Here is a 13,506-nt window from a genome sequence, read left to right as displayed (position 1 = left end):
TTGCTGACATACGTTCAAGAGATCCTGGGTTCACCTATGTGGTTCTTGCTGACAAGACAAGTAAGGTGAAAAATCTAATGTGGGCTAATGGCAGCAGCCGCATGCAATGCAAATTCTTTGGGGATGTTGTCACGTTCGACACCACATACAAAACAAACCTGTATGACATGCCGTTCAGGTTATTTGTTGGAGTTAACAATCATTACCAGAGCATCATCCTGGCAGGGGTGCTGATGCGCGATGAGAAAGAAGAGAGCTTCGAGTGGGTTTTCGCAGAATTCTTGCGTATGATGGGCGGGCCTACCCCCAGAACTATACTCACAGGTCAGATCTATGCAAAAATAAATAGTTTCCAAAAAAATTTGCTGCCTATATTGCCCATGTTATTTATGGAAGAACAAGAATGAACTTAAGACTCCGAAAAATATTTAAGGTCAAATTGTAAAAAGGTCACGGACAAAAATGACTTGATAAAATGCAGACCAATGTAGGGCAATGGAGGTGGCGATTAAGAAAACTTATCCCAACACTGTCCACCGCTGGTGCAAGTGGCATGTACTCAAGAAGGCGAAGGAAATGCTTGGCCCATTATACACGAAGAAGTACGAATTTCAGGCTGATTTTCATAAGGTAGTGAACCACATGTTGACCGAAGAAGAGTTCAAATCAGCTTGGGCAGCGCTCCTTGATAGGTACAACCTGAACAGTCACGCATACATGACACAAATATATGAAACCCGAAGAAAATGGGCCAAACCATATTTCAGGGGTGTGTTTTGCGCAAAGATGACAAGTACCCAGCGGAGTGAGAGCGCAAACCACATGCTCAAGTCGTACATGCCCCCTGCAAGCCCTATGCATGTCTTTGTCAGGCAGTACATGAGGCTGTAATTTGACAGAGAGCGTGATGAGAGCTATAAGGAGAAGAGGACCATGATTGTAAGTTACCTTTCCATCACTCAAGCAATACTTTCACCACGGAAAAGAAAAAAAAATTAAGATCATTGTCACAACGATGCATGTCCTGAATTTTTTTCTTCTGTGTCTTTCAATTGATGCATGGGGGGGCCCGGTAAAACGAACGAACCTCGCAATAGAGCGGCATGCCAGCAAAATATACACTAGGAATATGTTCGAGCAGTTCGAGCAGCTCCTGATTGAAGGAACCGCTTACAATGTCACTGAAGTGGATAGGATGAGGAGGTACATCACCACTCACAATAACGCAGCGAAAAGGGAGAAGTGGAGCAGGGTAGAGTACGAGGTGACGATAAACGAAGACATGTCGATCTTCAGTTGCGAGTGTGGCCAGTTCAAGCATATTGGCATGCTTTGCAGCCATGCGTTGAGGGTACAAACCGATCATAAAGCATGGACTGCATGAGAGTAACAAAAAATGCCGGTCAAGTTGACATGCTTTCTTTTTGCCGTGTAGGTGATGGAAATTCTTCACATGGAGGAGATACCCAAACACCACATCATGAAGCGGTGGACAAGGGACGCGAGGGATGTACTACCTGGACACCTGGTTCAGTACCAGAGAGACTGTTCACACAACCTGCCATTCACAGGAAGGCACGCGACACTGTACGTGAAAGCCATGGAGGTCGTGAGGATGGGGGACGCAAGTGTTGCATCGTATGATCATGTGAATGCGGGCCTCGACGCTTTGCTACACAGTGGGGCAGCGATTGCGGAGAAGAGGGATGGGTTGGCTTTCGAGGATCGTCTCATTGAAACTACACTGACAACACCAGCCGCTAATGGCGAGCTTGTGTTTGTCCCTCTGAGCACTGAACAATGCCGGAGCCCCGGGCATTCAGTTAGTGTGAATGCAATGCAAAATCTTGCAGCGCCGGACAAGCATAGAGGGGCTGGGAGACCGACTAGCAGCCGCGATAAGGCTCCGTACGAGGTGTTAAGCAAGAGGACAAGATTCTGCAGCATATGCCGCCGGGAGGGTCACAAGAAAACGACGTGCCCAGAAAGAGGTGATGCGCCAAAGAAGCCACGCAAACCAGGCAAATGCAAGAACTACGGAATAGAAGGGCATCGACGGAACACTTGCAAAAGACCGCTTGCGTTCGCCGAGTCCTGAGTTGTGTGGATTCTGAATGAGGCATGTTTCGTTGATTTGGCTTGGTTATTTTTCATAGTGTGTTTTCTGTGGATCACCTATCCGTCCGTACTTATATCAGAGTAGACGATCTATGTGCTGTGATGTAGCTAAGAACATAATCTTTGTTCTTGAACTGTTAATTGAATTTTCCAGCGGCAGCTGTGGTTCAGGTTGTTCTATTTTTTAATACTGTACTTTGTCGACAGTACTGCTGCACATAGAAGAGCCATCCAGGGTAAAGCCAGCGATGAGGCTGCTGGCATTTTTTTCCGCCGAGTTGTTGTCATATACATGTGATTCTGTTTGACACCTGGACGACATGCACACACGCAGGGTGGCGCGGGGGCATATGTGCTTCCTGGCCATTTTTCAAAATTCAAATGAGTGAATTGAATGCATCAGGGAACTGTGTCCTAACCCAAGTGCTGCATAAATAGGAGCTGCAGGGCTCAGCTACTACGCCATTGAGTCCCAGTTCCCATTCCCATCTAGACTTTGAATTTTTGTGAAGCCGCCGACTGCATACGATGGGTCTCTTGTCTGCTAAGCCGGCATGGAGCGGCACAACCATGGGCGGTGACAGTTCCGTGGTGATCATCCTCTCCACCCTTCAGGTACAGTTCTTCCCTGCCATGAAATTTCCTTCACCTGCGAACTCTGAATCAGCACTAGCATGGAGGGGGTTCCTGAAGGAAAGTGTATGTGATGCAGTCGTCGTCACCGACCCGCGCCGAATCCGTAGGGAGTTCCTGGAGCACAACGGATGCCCCCGAGCTCGTCTTCAAAGGCGACGGACAGGTGAGCCCGGCTAACCAGGATTACCACTTGCTGTCGAAAAGTTCTTGTCTTCAACCCCTGTATATTGTCTATTTTTCTTCCAGGGTGATGTGATCCAGCAAGAAGAGACACGCCTGGTGCCTCCTAGAGAAGGGCTAGATGCGAAAGCTGAGCGAGTTCCAGCAGACGAAGGATTCGATGATTACGATCCAGCATTTCCTGACCAGTCCACGTACAACAATGCTGGCTCTGCCGTGGTATCTGCTTCTAGAGTAGATGATGGCAAGGGAGAGGATGGTTCTGACGATGAGAGGGAGGTTAGCAGCCAGCCACCTAAATGGCGGCGTAAATTTGAATAAAACGCTATTGTGTGACGGTGTGGCATTGCTAGGTGGGGGTGTGATTGTGCGCTTGTACCTTTCTCCTATCGCGTAGATCGCTGGCGCAAAACCACGCCGCGTATTTAGATTATGTGTGTCTTTTCTACGATTTCCTTCTAGCTTATGTCCCGATGTTCAGTCTCAGTGTCCAGCCCGGTGCCTTTGAATGCGTACTCGAAGGTACACTGGCATTTGTATTCACCATAATCATTGTATAGTCTATGTACCATTTCAAAGAAGCAGGCACGGGCGGGAGAGTGTACGTTGTGTATAAAAAAGGTTTGGTGGGCTAGTGTTATTTCTAATAAATTAATAATTTGTCTCGCCGCACTTAGTACTAATTGTCTTATAAACAAATGCCATTAGGTCATAGCCTTCGGCAATTATTAAAGTTCTCTCCGGGTGAGGTTCATTGTCCGATGAACGAGCAGTTCAGAAGGAGGGGCATATTAAATGCTTCGAGTGGGTGGGCGTTGGCATGTATGTGCTTCTCCCCTCCCCAGGTACAACTGCTGCAGTCCGGTGGTCCATTATTCCTTCTCCTTGGCACGGACCGCGCCGAGAACAGTGATTGTATTGTTCCGACCGAGGCCGTATCAGCTGCAAACATCGCCTGTTAGCCAAATGCGTACGTGCGCTGTGGGTTTCCAAAAGTGGGCACACAGGGAACACATCCCACATGCACGTGGCAAACATATTAGAAATGGTGGCCTCAGCTGAGCCACATATTAAAGCTGGATAGAAAGCATAAAAAAGAGAGCATATGCTCTCCGTGACAAGTACATACATAGAGCGAGATCAAAAACCTCTCGTGTGCCTCGGTGAAATTTTTTCATTTGAGCATGGATACAAAAATTGTTGTGTTGTAACGCTTGTATGAACCATTGTCCCGTTTGGTTGGATTCAATGGGTAGAATTGGAAAAGGCTATGAGTGAGAGAGAGGGATAGGTGGGAGTCAAATTTGGGGCCGGCCGGGGTCAGGGTTAGCGATAAAGTTGACAAGACTACACAGGCCCGCGTGGGAGAGACAACTCGTGCCCTCCAAGTAGAAAGGCTAGCTCTACTACAGCCACTCCACCAGTGCTACTTCGTCCACCACCACTCCTCTCTCCCCCCAATACACTGTTCCTGGAAGAGCAAGATCTGGTGGCCGGGATTAGGGACGGCGACTAGTTCTCCTCCGTCGGACCCAACATTGGCGAAGGTGATGTTTGGTCCGCGTGGTCTTATAATAATCCGCTGCTCTCGCTTTCTAGGCGTCCCTTTCTGTTCTCTATAGCAAACACTTTTTCTAGATGATGCTTTGACTTTTTTCTCATAGCTTTTCCGTGATTGGGTGATGTAGGTTCGTCGAGATGGAGCCGCCGGATCCACCAAGAAAAAGGAATCTGCCGGGCGAAGATGGTGGAAGAGAAAGCAAGAAGAAAAGGGGAAAATTTGTCGGACCAAGGGGGGTAGCTGTGGATGGCGACGGCGCACAGCTGGTCCCACCATCTACTCCATGCGAGCGTTCTTCAGTAGCCGCGACATCTGTCCCGGTAAGCTACTGCACTTCACGGGCTGTTCTTGGCGGATTAAAAAAAGATCTGGACGGCAGATGTTCCCCCTTCACCTTCGGATTTTGTTTTCCCCGTCCAATGAAACCTTTATCTGACGGATGCGTTGCTGTATTTGAAACTAATGCAGGATCCGGCTGCTGATGAGTTGGAGATGAGAACGAACACGAGTCGGAAGAGGAAGCGGGTGCTTGTGGACGAATACATCCCGAGCAATGACAAAAAGCGTCGACCTGGCCGTACCCTTGTACTGGTAACGATGACACCACCCCATGGTGGGTATGTAGTTCCCCTCGTTCCGCCAGGCCGTCTTGCGGAATCGACTGTCCTTCGAGGTAGAGTCGTTAGGTGCACTTGGAGATGTCATCAGATCGTAAGCCTTGGCTTGCAGTACTACCCAATAGTGCATAGATCAGGCATGGCTAGTTTGTTGACCACTGTGTGGAGTGGCGAGGCTGATAGAAGGTTCTACGCTTGGCTACTGAGTAGATTTAGGTGGGAGGACATGAGTTTCACCTTCCCGGATGGACAAATTAGGTATTTCACTCCCAGGTCGATTGTCCATACCTTGGGTCTGAAGAATCATGGCCGTCGAGTAAGCATGCTTAAATTAAAACCCAAACAAAGGCAAAACCTAACATTGAGAATCAGAACAATCCTGGGGATAGACAATAGGAGAAATGCCAAAGATGGAGGGCTAACGATCCATGCTGTCAGTGACGTTGTCAACAGTTTGAAGTCACCGAATCTTGACCAGCATCAGACCAGGGTTTTCGAGATGGCATACTCACTCTTAGCAGCTTCTACCTTTGTTGGACCAAAACTGATGCGAAGCATCCTTCCATCATCCCCATGGACTCTACACCGACACATCAAGCCTCACGTGGACCTATGACAAGAGCGAGAACACGTGCTTTGGAAACCAAGGTGAACTCCTTCCTACTTAGCTTGCATATGGATACGCATGGAACATTGTTGCTACCTCACCAAGATACACTATGTCTCATTAGGTACGAAGAGGAACACCACCTAGAGGCTCAGGAGCACACCCAAGGAGAAGAGGAACCACCCCAAGGCCACGCGGACCAAGACGGAGTGCAACAGCAGCAACATTGGAAGTCCCAGGTGACCCCGTGCGCACGGGCCCCCGAGACCCCGTGCCCACGGGCTGTCCAGAGAGTTGGCGCTGAAGCACCCCATGAGCACGGGCCTGTACTGTGCCCACGGGACCCCCGTGCGCACGGGCCCAACTTACCCCGTGTGCACGGGCCTCCCAGGATGGACGGCTGAGATCCCCAAACCGAGCCCCTCTTCATCTACTTCGACCCCAAGACTATATAAACCGTACCTAGTGCTATGTTTAGGGTTAGCAAAGTATGAGATGAGATATTTGTGAGCTTTACTCCTCCTACCTTCCCATTTGTGGAATCAAGACCCCTTTGGGAAGAATCCTAGTGGATTTCAAGACCTCCTCTAGGAGAAGACTATCTTCAAGACCTCATCTCCTAGGAGTGGGAAGAACTTTGCCATTGTATCTTTCCTTTGATTGTGCTTGTGACTTGTGGATCTTATTATGCTATTCTAGTGGATGTGTGATTGGGGAATTGATTGAGTGATTTCCTCTTTGTGTTCTTGTGAGTTTGCCCTTTTCCCCCTCCAAGTGTGAAAAGATCCCCCTCTAGGATTTCATCCTATATCATTTTGGTATCAAGAGCAAGGTTGATTCACATCTTGGAGTCCCTTCCCCCAATTGCTAGCTTGATTTTGTTGTTTTTCGTCCTAATTCGAAAATCCCCACAAAAATAGCCCCAAAAATTTTTCTTGCAATTTGTTGGATCTTGTGAGATTTGGTTGTTTTGATCCACGAATTTGGAGTTTGGCAAGTGGATCTACCCATCTTCCTGCTTCCCCACCTTCCAAATCCTCGGAATTGACCTTATCTTGGAAAATACCCACGGATCCGGAGCTGTTCACCCGCTCGCAGCACACCCCGTGCACACGGGCCCTCGAGACCCCGTGCACACGGGACCCCGTGCACACGGGCCTCACTTACCCCGTGCGCACGGACCTTCCAGAAACTTTCGGCCATCTTTGTTTTGCACCATTTTGCATCCATACCAACACTCGTGTTCTTCCGCACTATTTCTCGTGGTTGTTTGAGTTTCGGACCACGGTTTCTCTTGTGTCCTAAGGTGTTTAGGCTACTTAGGCGCATTTGGACATCATCATCGCCGCCACTCGATCATCAGCTCGGACGGTAACCTCGGCGACATCTCACCCTCGCTTTTGCCTTGATAACCCGAGCCATTTCGCGTCACTTACCCGTCGAGACTAGCAAGTGAGAATTGTCGGGCCACGCTATTGTGCACCGTAGTGATCTTGTTACCATCTTAGTGCCATAAGTCTCTCCCGTGCATTTCTTACATACTTGTCTCATATCATACTTGGCTCTAGCTTAAAAAAGCTTTTAAGCAAAATAGGAGCAACAAAGAGCTTGTAAGCAATAGCATCGAGTCATTTTCGCATATCATCTTCAACACCTCATACGCAGCATAGTTGGGATTGAAGACGACACGTTTCTCTTATAGGTTGGTGCACATGCTTATCTAGCCCATTCGAGCAATCGAGCTAGCGTCTCTCTAGTATTCGCACAACAAGAGCATTTTCTGTGGTTGCACATTTGGAGCTCACCCCTTGGTTGTGCGGATCCCATCTATCTTCCGTGTGTGTGTTCCTAGTGATATCATTGGGTTTGATCTATTTGTTTTTACTTGCATTTTTGTGAATCTTCTCAACCTTATCGATATCTTGACTAACATTTGCTTGAAATTTTTGCCACCATCCTAACCGAGCTCCTCCATAAGCCTTTTATTTGTAGGTGTGAGAAACAATTCCCGATACCAATTCCCCTATTATAGCATCGTGAGATCGTACTTGTTACATCCACAATCTTCGGAAAAGGTAACTTTGGTTTTGTTCTCTCATTTGTCCTACTCACCACCACTTGCTCATGATGGATAGGCCAAGTACTTCTACCAACCCACTCTTCATGGAGCAAGACGACAACATGAACTCCTTCGTCACCAAGAGTCACCTCTTTGGTGCACAACGTGCTTTGCATCAAGAGCAACAAGCTATGAGTGACCGCATCGACAACCTTGCCACCGACTTGCGACTTTCCGAGCAACGTACAAGGGACTATTTCGACCACAAGCTCGACGATCACAAGCAAGAGAATGACGCAAGGATGGACGAACGTGCTTTGTTGCTCAACCGCTCGTCTTCCACTTCAAGAAGGAGCCATTCAAGCCGCCACTCCGACTTCACCCTCTCCGCCTCAAGTACACCGACATCGAACACTCTTCGTCGAGCCACGCGCACCGACCGTCAAGCAAGACTCAATCCACTTCGAGACACCGACTCTCAAGAGCGCCGACAACGTCAAACTCAAGAGGCCTTTGCGCTAGCACGAGAACGGCAACAACAACGTCAACATGAAGAGGAAGAACGTGCGCGTCTCCACCAACTTGCACAAGATGCCGAGACACAACTTCAAGAACAACAACTCCGTGACGCTCAAGCACTTGTGGCGCAACAAGCTCTACGCGATTCGAGTCGAGCCGTTGCCGACCGAAGACGTCAAGCCCGTGAACAAGATGAAGCACTTCACAAAGAAATTCAAGAACAAATATTTCAAGCTCGCGTGCATCGTCAAGTTCCTCTTCGAGCTCGTGAAGCCCCCCCACAAGCTCGCCAACACTATCAAGTTCATCAAGAGCATGAAGACAATGGAGATCCCCCACGACAAGAGCAACATGAGGTTGACAACCTTCCGCATCAAGAGCACCACGAGTTGAACAATCACCTACAACATGGGCGTCATCATCCCCGACCCCAATACAATGAAGAGCAACGCTACGGCAAGCTCAAGTTCACCATGCCCAAGTTCAACGGAAGCAACAATCCCGAAGAATATCTTTCATGGGCATTGAAAGTTGACAAGATCTTCCGTTTGCACAATTATGAAGAAGAGAAGAAGATCGCGATGGCATCCCTTGAGTTCCAAGACTATGTCCTTATTTGGTGGGAACAAGTCACTGAGTGCCGAGAGGCAAGAGGTGATCCACCCATCATTACTTGGGCGCAAATGAAGGATGTCATGAGAGCACACTTCGTCCCTACCTACTACAACCGCGACCTCTTCAAGAAACTTCAACAACTCAAGCAAGGAACCAAGAGCGTTGAAGAATACTACAAGGAGATGGAGATTGCAATGATAAGAGCCAATGTCACGGAGGATGATGAACAAACAATGGCACTCTTCTTGAATGGCCTCAACCATCCCATCAAGAAGATCGCCGACTTCCAACCATACTCAAACCTCATCGAGCTAGTGCACCAAGCCACCAAAGCGGAACGCCAAGTGCAAGATGATTTCAAGTATGCCAAGTTCTCGTCCAACACCTACGGCTCCTCTTATCAAGCTCCCGCGACTTCGGCAACTCCTAACTCAACTAGAGCATCACCAAGTACCGGCAACAAGTCAAGTTACAAGAAGACTTCGACAAGTGCAAGTCGTCCTCCTACTACAAGCAACTTCAAGACGAAAGCTTCATCGTCATCTACTCCAACCGATGAGACCATCAAGACAAGTTCCATCAAATGTTTCACATGCGGAGGCCGAGGCCACAAGTCCTTCGAGTGCACAAACAAGCGCACCATGATCCTCAACGACGACGGAACCTACGACTCCATGAGTGAAGGAGAAATGGAAGTCCTTGAGCAAGTGGCCATGCACTGACAAGTAAACAACGAAGACGAAGATGATCAAGTCTTTTGTGATGAAGATTCAAGTCCCGCTCTTGTTGTCTCCAAGGTCTTGACTCTTCAACATCAACAAGACGAAGATCAAAGATGCCATATCTTCCATACAAAGGCCGGCATCAATGGACGGTCCGTCAAGGTCATCATCGATGGAGGTAGTTGCCACAACTTAGCAAGTGAAGAACTATGCTCCAAACTTCAATTGGTCAAGACGGAGCACCCTCACCCCTACAAGGTTCAATGGCTAAGTGACACTGGCACCATACAAGTCGAGCATCGAGTACACGTCTCTTTCAAGATCGGCGCCTATGAAGACACTTTGGAGTGTGATGTCCTTCCGATGACCGTTTGCCATCTTCTTCTTGGACGGCCATGGCAATTTGACCGAGGTGTCATTCACAATGGGCGTACCAATCACTATAGCTTCAAAATTAAAGGGAAAGAGTTTGTACTATGTCCTATGTCTCCAAGCCAAGTACTCGCCGACAAGCAAAACACCCATCGTGGAGAGAATAGTGAGAGAGTGAGCCACCAAAAAGAGAGTGAGCGCCACAAGCCCAAATTGAGTGCCTCCACGATGAGCGACAAGAAAAACTTAGTCCTATTTGCCACCAAACGTGAGATGAGAGAAGTGTGTGATAACCCATCAAGTGTCCTACACTATGTCCTATTGTGCAAGGACGAGGCACCAAAAACTAACACCTCTCACAATCTACCTTTGGTGTTATCTTCTCTGTTGCAGGAATTTCAAGATGTTTTTCCCGATGAGCTACCTCCATGACTACCTCCTCTACGAGGCATTGAGCACCGCAGAGACCTCATCCCCGGAGCACCGCTTCCAAACAAAGCTCCCTACCGCGTCAACCCCGAAGAAACCAAAGAAATTCAAAGGCAAGTAAAGCATCTCATAGACCATGGTCATGTGCGTGAAAGTTTGAGTCCTTGTGCCGTACCGGTCATCCTTGTGCCAAAACATGACGGTAGCTTTCGCATGTGCTCTGATTGTAGACCTATAATGCTATCACCGTTCGCTATTGTTATCTCATTCCACGCCTCGATGATATGCTAGATGAACTTAGCAGTGCCACTATATTTTCCAAAATTGATCTTAAGAGTGGTTACTATCAAATCCGCATACAAGAGGGTGATGAATGGAAAACCGCTTTCAAAACCAAGTTTGGTTTGTATGAGTGGTTAGTTATGCCTATGGGTCTCTCGGAAGCACCGGGCACTTTTATGCGCCTTATGCATCATGTCTTTCGCCCTTATATTGGTGAGTTTGTTGTGGTTTACTTTGATGACATTCTTGTGTTTAGCAAATCTATCAAAGAGCATGTCACCCATGTCCGCACCGTTTTGCAAACTCTTAGAAAAGAGCGCCTCGATGCTAATATGGAGAAATGCCTTTTTGGTGTTGATAAGCTCGTTTTCTTGGGTTTTGTCGTTTCTTCTAAGGGTTTTCATGTAGATGAGTCCAAGATCAATGCTATTAAGACTTGGCCGCAACCAATCAACTTGCATCAAGTGCGTAGTTTCCTTGGTCTTGCGGGTTTCTATCATCGCTTTGTGAAGGATTTTAGCACCATCGCCTCGCCTTTGCATGCTTTGAGCAAGAAGAATGCGCCTTTTGTTTGGGGACCATCCCAAGATACCACATTCAATGAGCTTAAGAATTTGCTTACTCACGCTCCCGTGCTTGCTTTACCCAACTTCGACAAACCTTTTGAAATTCATTGCGATGCTAGTGGTAATGGCATCGGAGGTGTGTTAATGCAAGAGAAGCGCCCCATAGCTTACTTTAGTGAGAAACTTTCCGGAGCGCAACTCAATTACCCCATCTATGACAAAGAGCTATATGATTTGGTCCGCGTTTTACATGAATGGGAACATCACCTTCGTCCCCATGAGTTTATCATTCATACCGATCATGAGACTCTCAAGTATCTTAAGGGTCAAACTAAATTGAACAAGCATCATACTAAATGGAGTGAATTCATTGAGTCTTTTCCCTATGTCATCAAGTACATCAAGGGTAAAGAAAACATTGTCGCGGATGCGCTTTCCCGTATATGCATTCTTGTCACCCAACTTGAATTGAATGTCATTGGCTTCGAGCATATCAAAGAATTGTATGAGCATGATGAAACTTCTGCCACTCCTTATGCCAAGTGTTTGTCTAATACATCTTGGGAACGCTATTACCTCAAAGACGGCTATCTTATGAGAGCTAACAAACTTTGCATCCCCAAGTCGTCCCTTCGTTTGTTGCTTTTGCAGGAATCGCATGGAGGAGGCTTAATGGGACACTTTGGGCGCGATAAGACGTTCGCCACACTCTCGAAGAGCTACTTTTGGCCAAAGATGGTTCGCGATGTCAATCGTTTCACCAACCGGTGTTCTACATGTCGCAAAGCTAAGTCCAAAGCTCAATCTCATGGTCTCTATATGCCTTTACCAATTCCATACCAACCGTGGGAAGACATTAGCATGGACTTTGTACTTGGTTTGCCTAGAACTCGAAATGGCAAGGACTCCGTGTTTGTTGTTGTGGACCATTTCTCCAAAATGGCTCATTTCATTCCTTGCAACAAGATAGACGATGCTTCACATGTTGCAAATTTGTTTTGTAGGGACATATTACGTCTTCATGGAATGCCAAGGACAATTGTCTCGGACTGCGACGTCAAGTTCTTGAGTTACTTTTGGAAGACCTTATGCGCCAAGATCGGAATCAAGTTACCTTTCTCCACGGCGTACCACCCTCAAACCGACGGCCAAACGGAGGTGACGAACCGTACACTCTCCACTCTACTACGAGTCTTGATCAAGAAGAACATCAAGGAGTGGGAGGAGTGCCTACCAATCGTCGAGTTCGCCTACAACCGTGCAACACATTAGACTACCGGCAAGTCCCCTTTCGAAGTCGTCTATGGATTCAACCCATTGTCCCCATTGGACATTCTTCCTCTACCACTACAAGAGCGCATCAACATGGACGCGAGCGACCGAGTGAACCACCTCAAGAAGATGCATGAATATACAAGGCACACCATAGAGCGCCAAGTACAACGACTCGCGACCAAGCGCAACACCAACAAGTCCCCAATGGTGTTCCAACCGGGTGACCTAGTTTGGGTACATCTCCGCAAGGATCGTTTTCCCAAGGAGCGCAAGTCCAAGCTACTTCCAAGAGCCGATGGCCCATTTAAGGTACTCGCACGCTACAACGACAACGCCTACAAGGTCGACATCCCACGAGACAAGTACAATGTGAGCGGCACATTCAACGTCAAAGACTTGGCCAAGTACCATGGTGATGAAGATCACGATCCGTGGACGGATCTCTCCCAAGGGGGGGAGATGATGCGGAGCATCCTTCCATCATCCCCATGGACTCTACACCGACACATCAAGCCTCACGTGGACCTATGACAAGAGCGAGAACACATGCTTTGGAAACCAAGGTGAACTCCTTCCTACTTAGCTTGCATATGGATACGCATGGAACATTGTTGCTACCTCACCAAGATACACTATGTCTCATTAGGTACGAAGAGGAACACCACCTAGAGGCTCAGGAGCACACCCAAGGAGAAGAGGAACCACCCCAAGGCCACGCGGACCAAGACGGAGTGCAACAGCAGCAACACTGGAAGTCCCAGGTGACCCCGTGCGCACGGGCCCCCGAGACCCCGTGCCCACGGGCTGTCCAGAGAGTTGGCGCTGAAGCACCCCGTGCGCACGGGCCTGTACCGTGCCCACGGGACCCCCGTGCGCACGGGCCTCCCAGGATGGACGGCTGAGATCCCCAAACCGAGCCCCTCTTCATCTACTTCGACCCCAAGACTA

General features: G+C 48.2%; 2 protein-coding genes across 2 annotated transcripts; both read left to right on the top strand.

Moving 5' to 3' along the window:
- Positions 1 to 62: 62 nt before the first annotated feature.
- On the top strand, positions 63 to 2,098 carry LOC147970952 (protein FAR1-RELATED SEQUENCE 5-like). The gene is made up of 4 exons (XM_087522724.1): positions 63 to 324; positions 482 to 626; positions 1,063 to 1,351; positions 1,436 to 2,098. The coding sequence occupies exons 1-4, from the start codon at positions 78 to 80 to the stop codon at positions 2,096 to 2,098; spliced, it is 1,344 nt and encodes a 447-aa protein (XP_087378850.1). The 5' UTR covers positions 63 to 77.
- A 485-nt stretch (positions 2,099 to 2,583) lies between these two features.
- LOC125555874 (uncharacterized) lies at positions 2,584 to 3,554 on the top strand. Its single transcript, XM_048718685.2, has 3 exons — positions 2,584 to 2,733; positions 2,831 to 2,917; positions 3,001 to 3,554. Exons 1-3 carry the CDS (start codon positions 2,647 to 2,649, stop codon positions 3,253 to 3,255), a joined length of 429 nt encoding a protein of 142 aa, XP_048574642.1. The 5' UTR covers positions 2,584 to 2,646; the 3' UTR covers positions 3,256 to 3,554.
- The last annotated feature ends 9,952 nt before the right edge of the window (positions 3,555 to 13,506 follow it).

This window comes from Triticum urartu, chromosome 5A (genome assembly GCF_056163025.1).
Source record: "Triticum urartu cultivar PI428250 chromosome 5A, HENAU_Tu73, whole genome shotgun sequence".
NCBI classification, from domain to species: Eukaryota; Viridiplantae; Streptophyta; class Magnoliopsida; order Poales; family Poaceae; genus Triticum; species Triticum urartu.
This window is presented reverse-complemented; position numbering and strand designations above follow the sequence as displayed.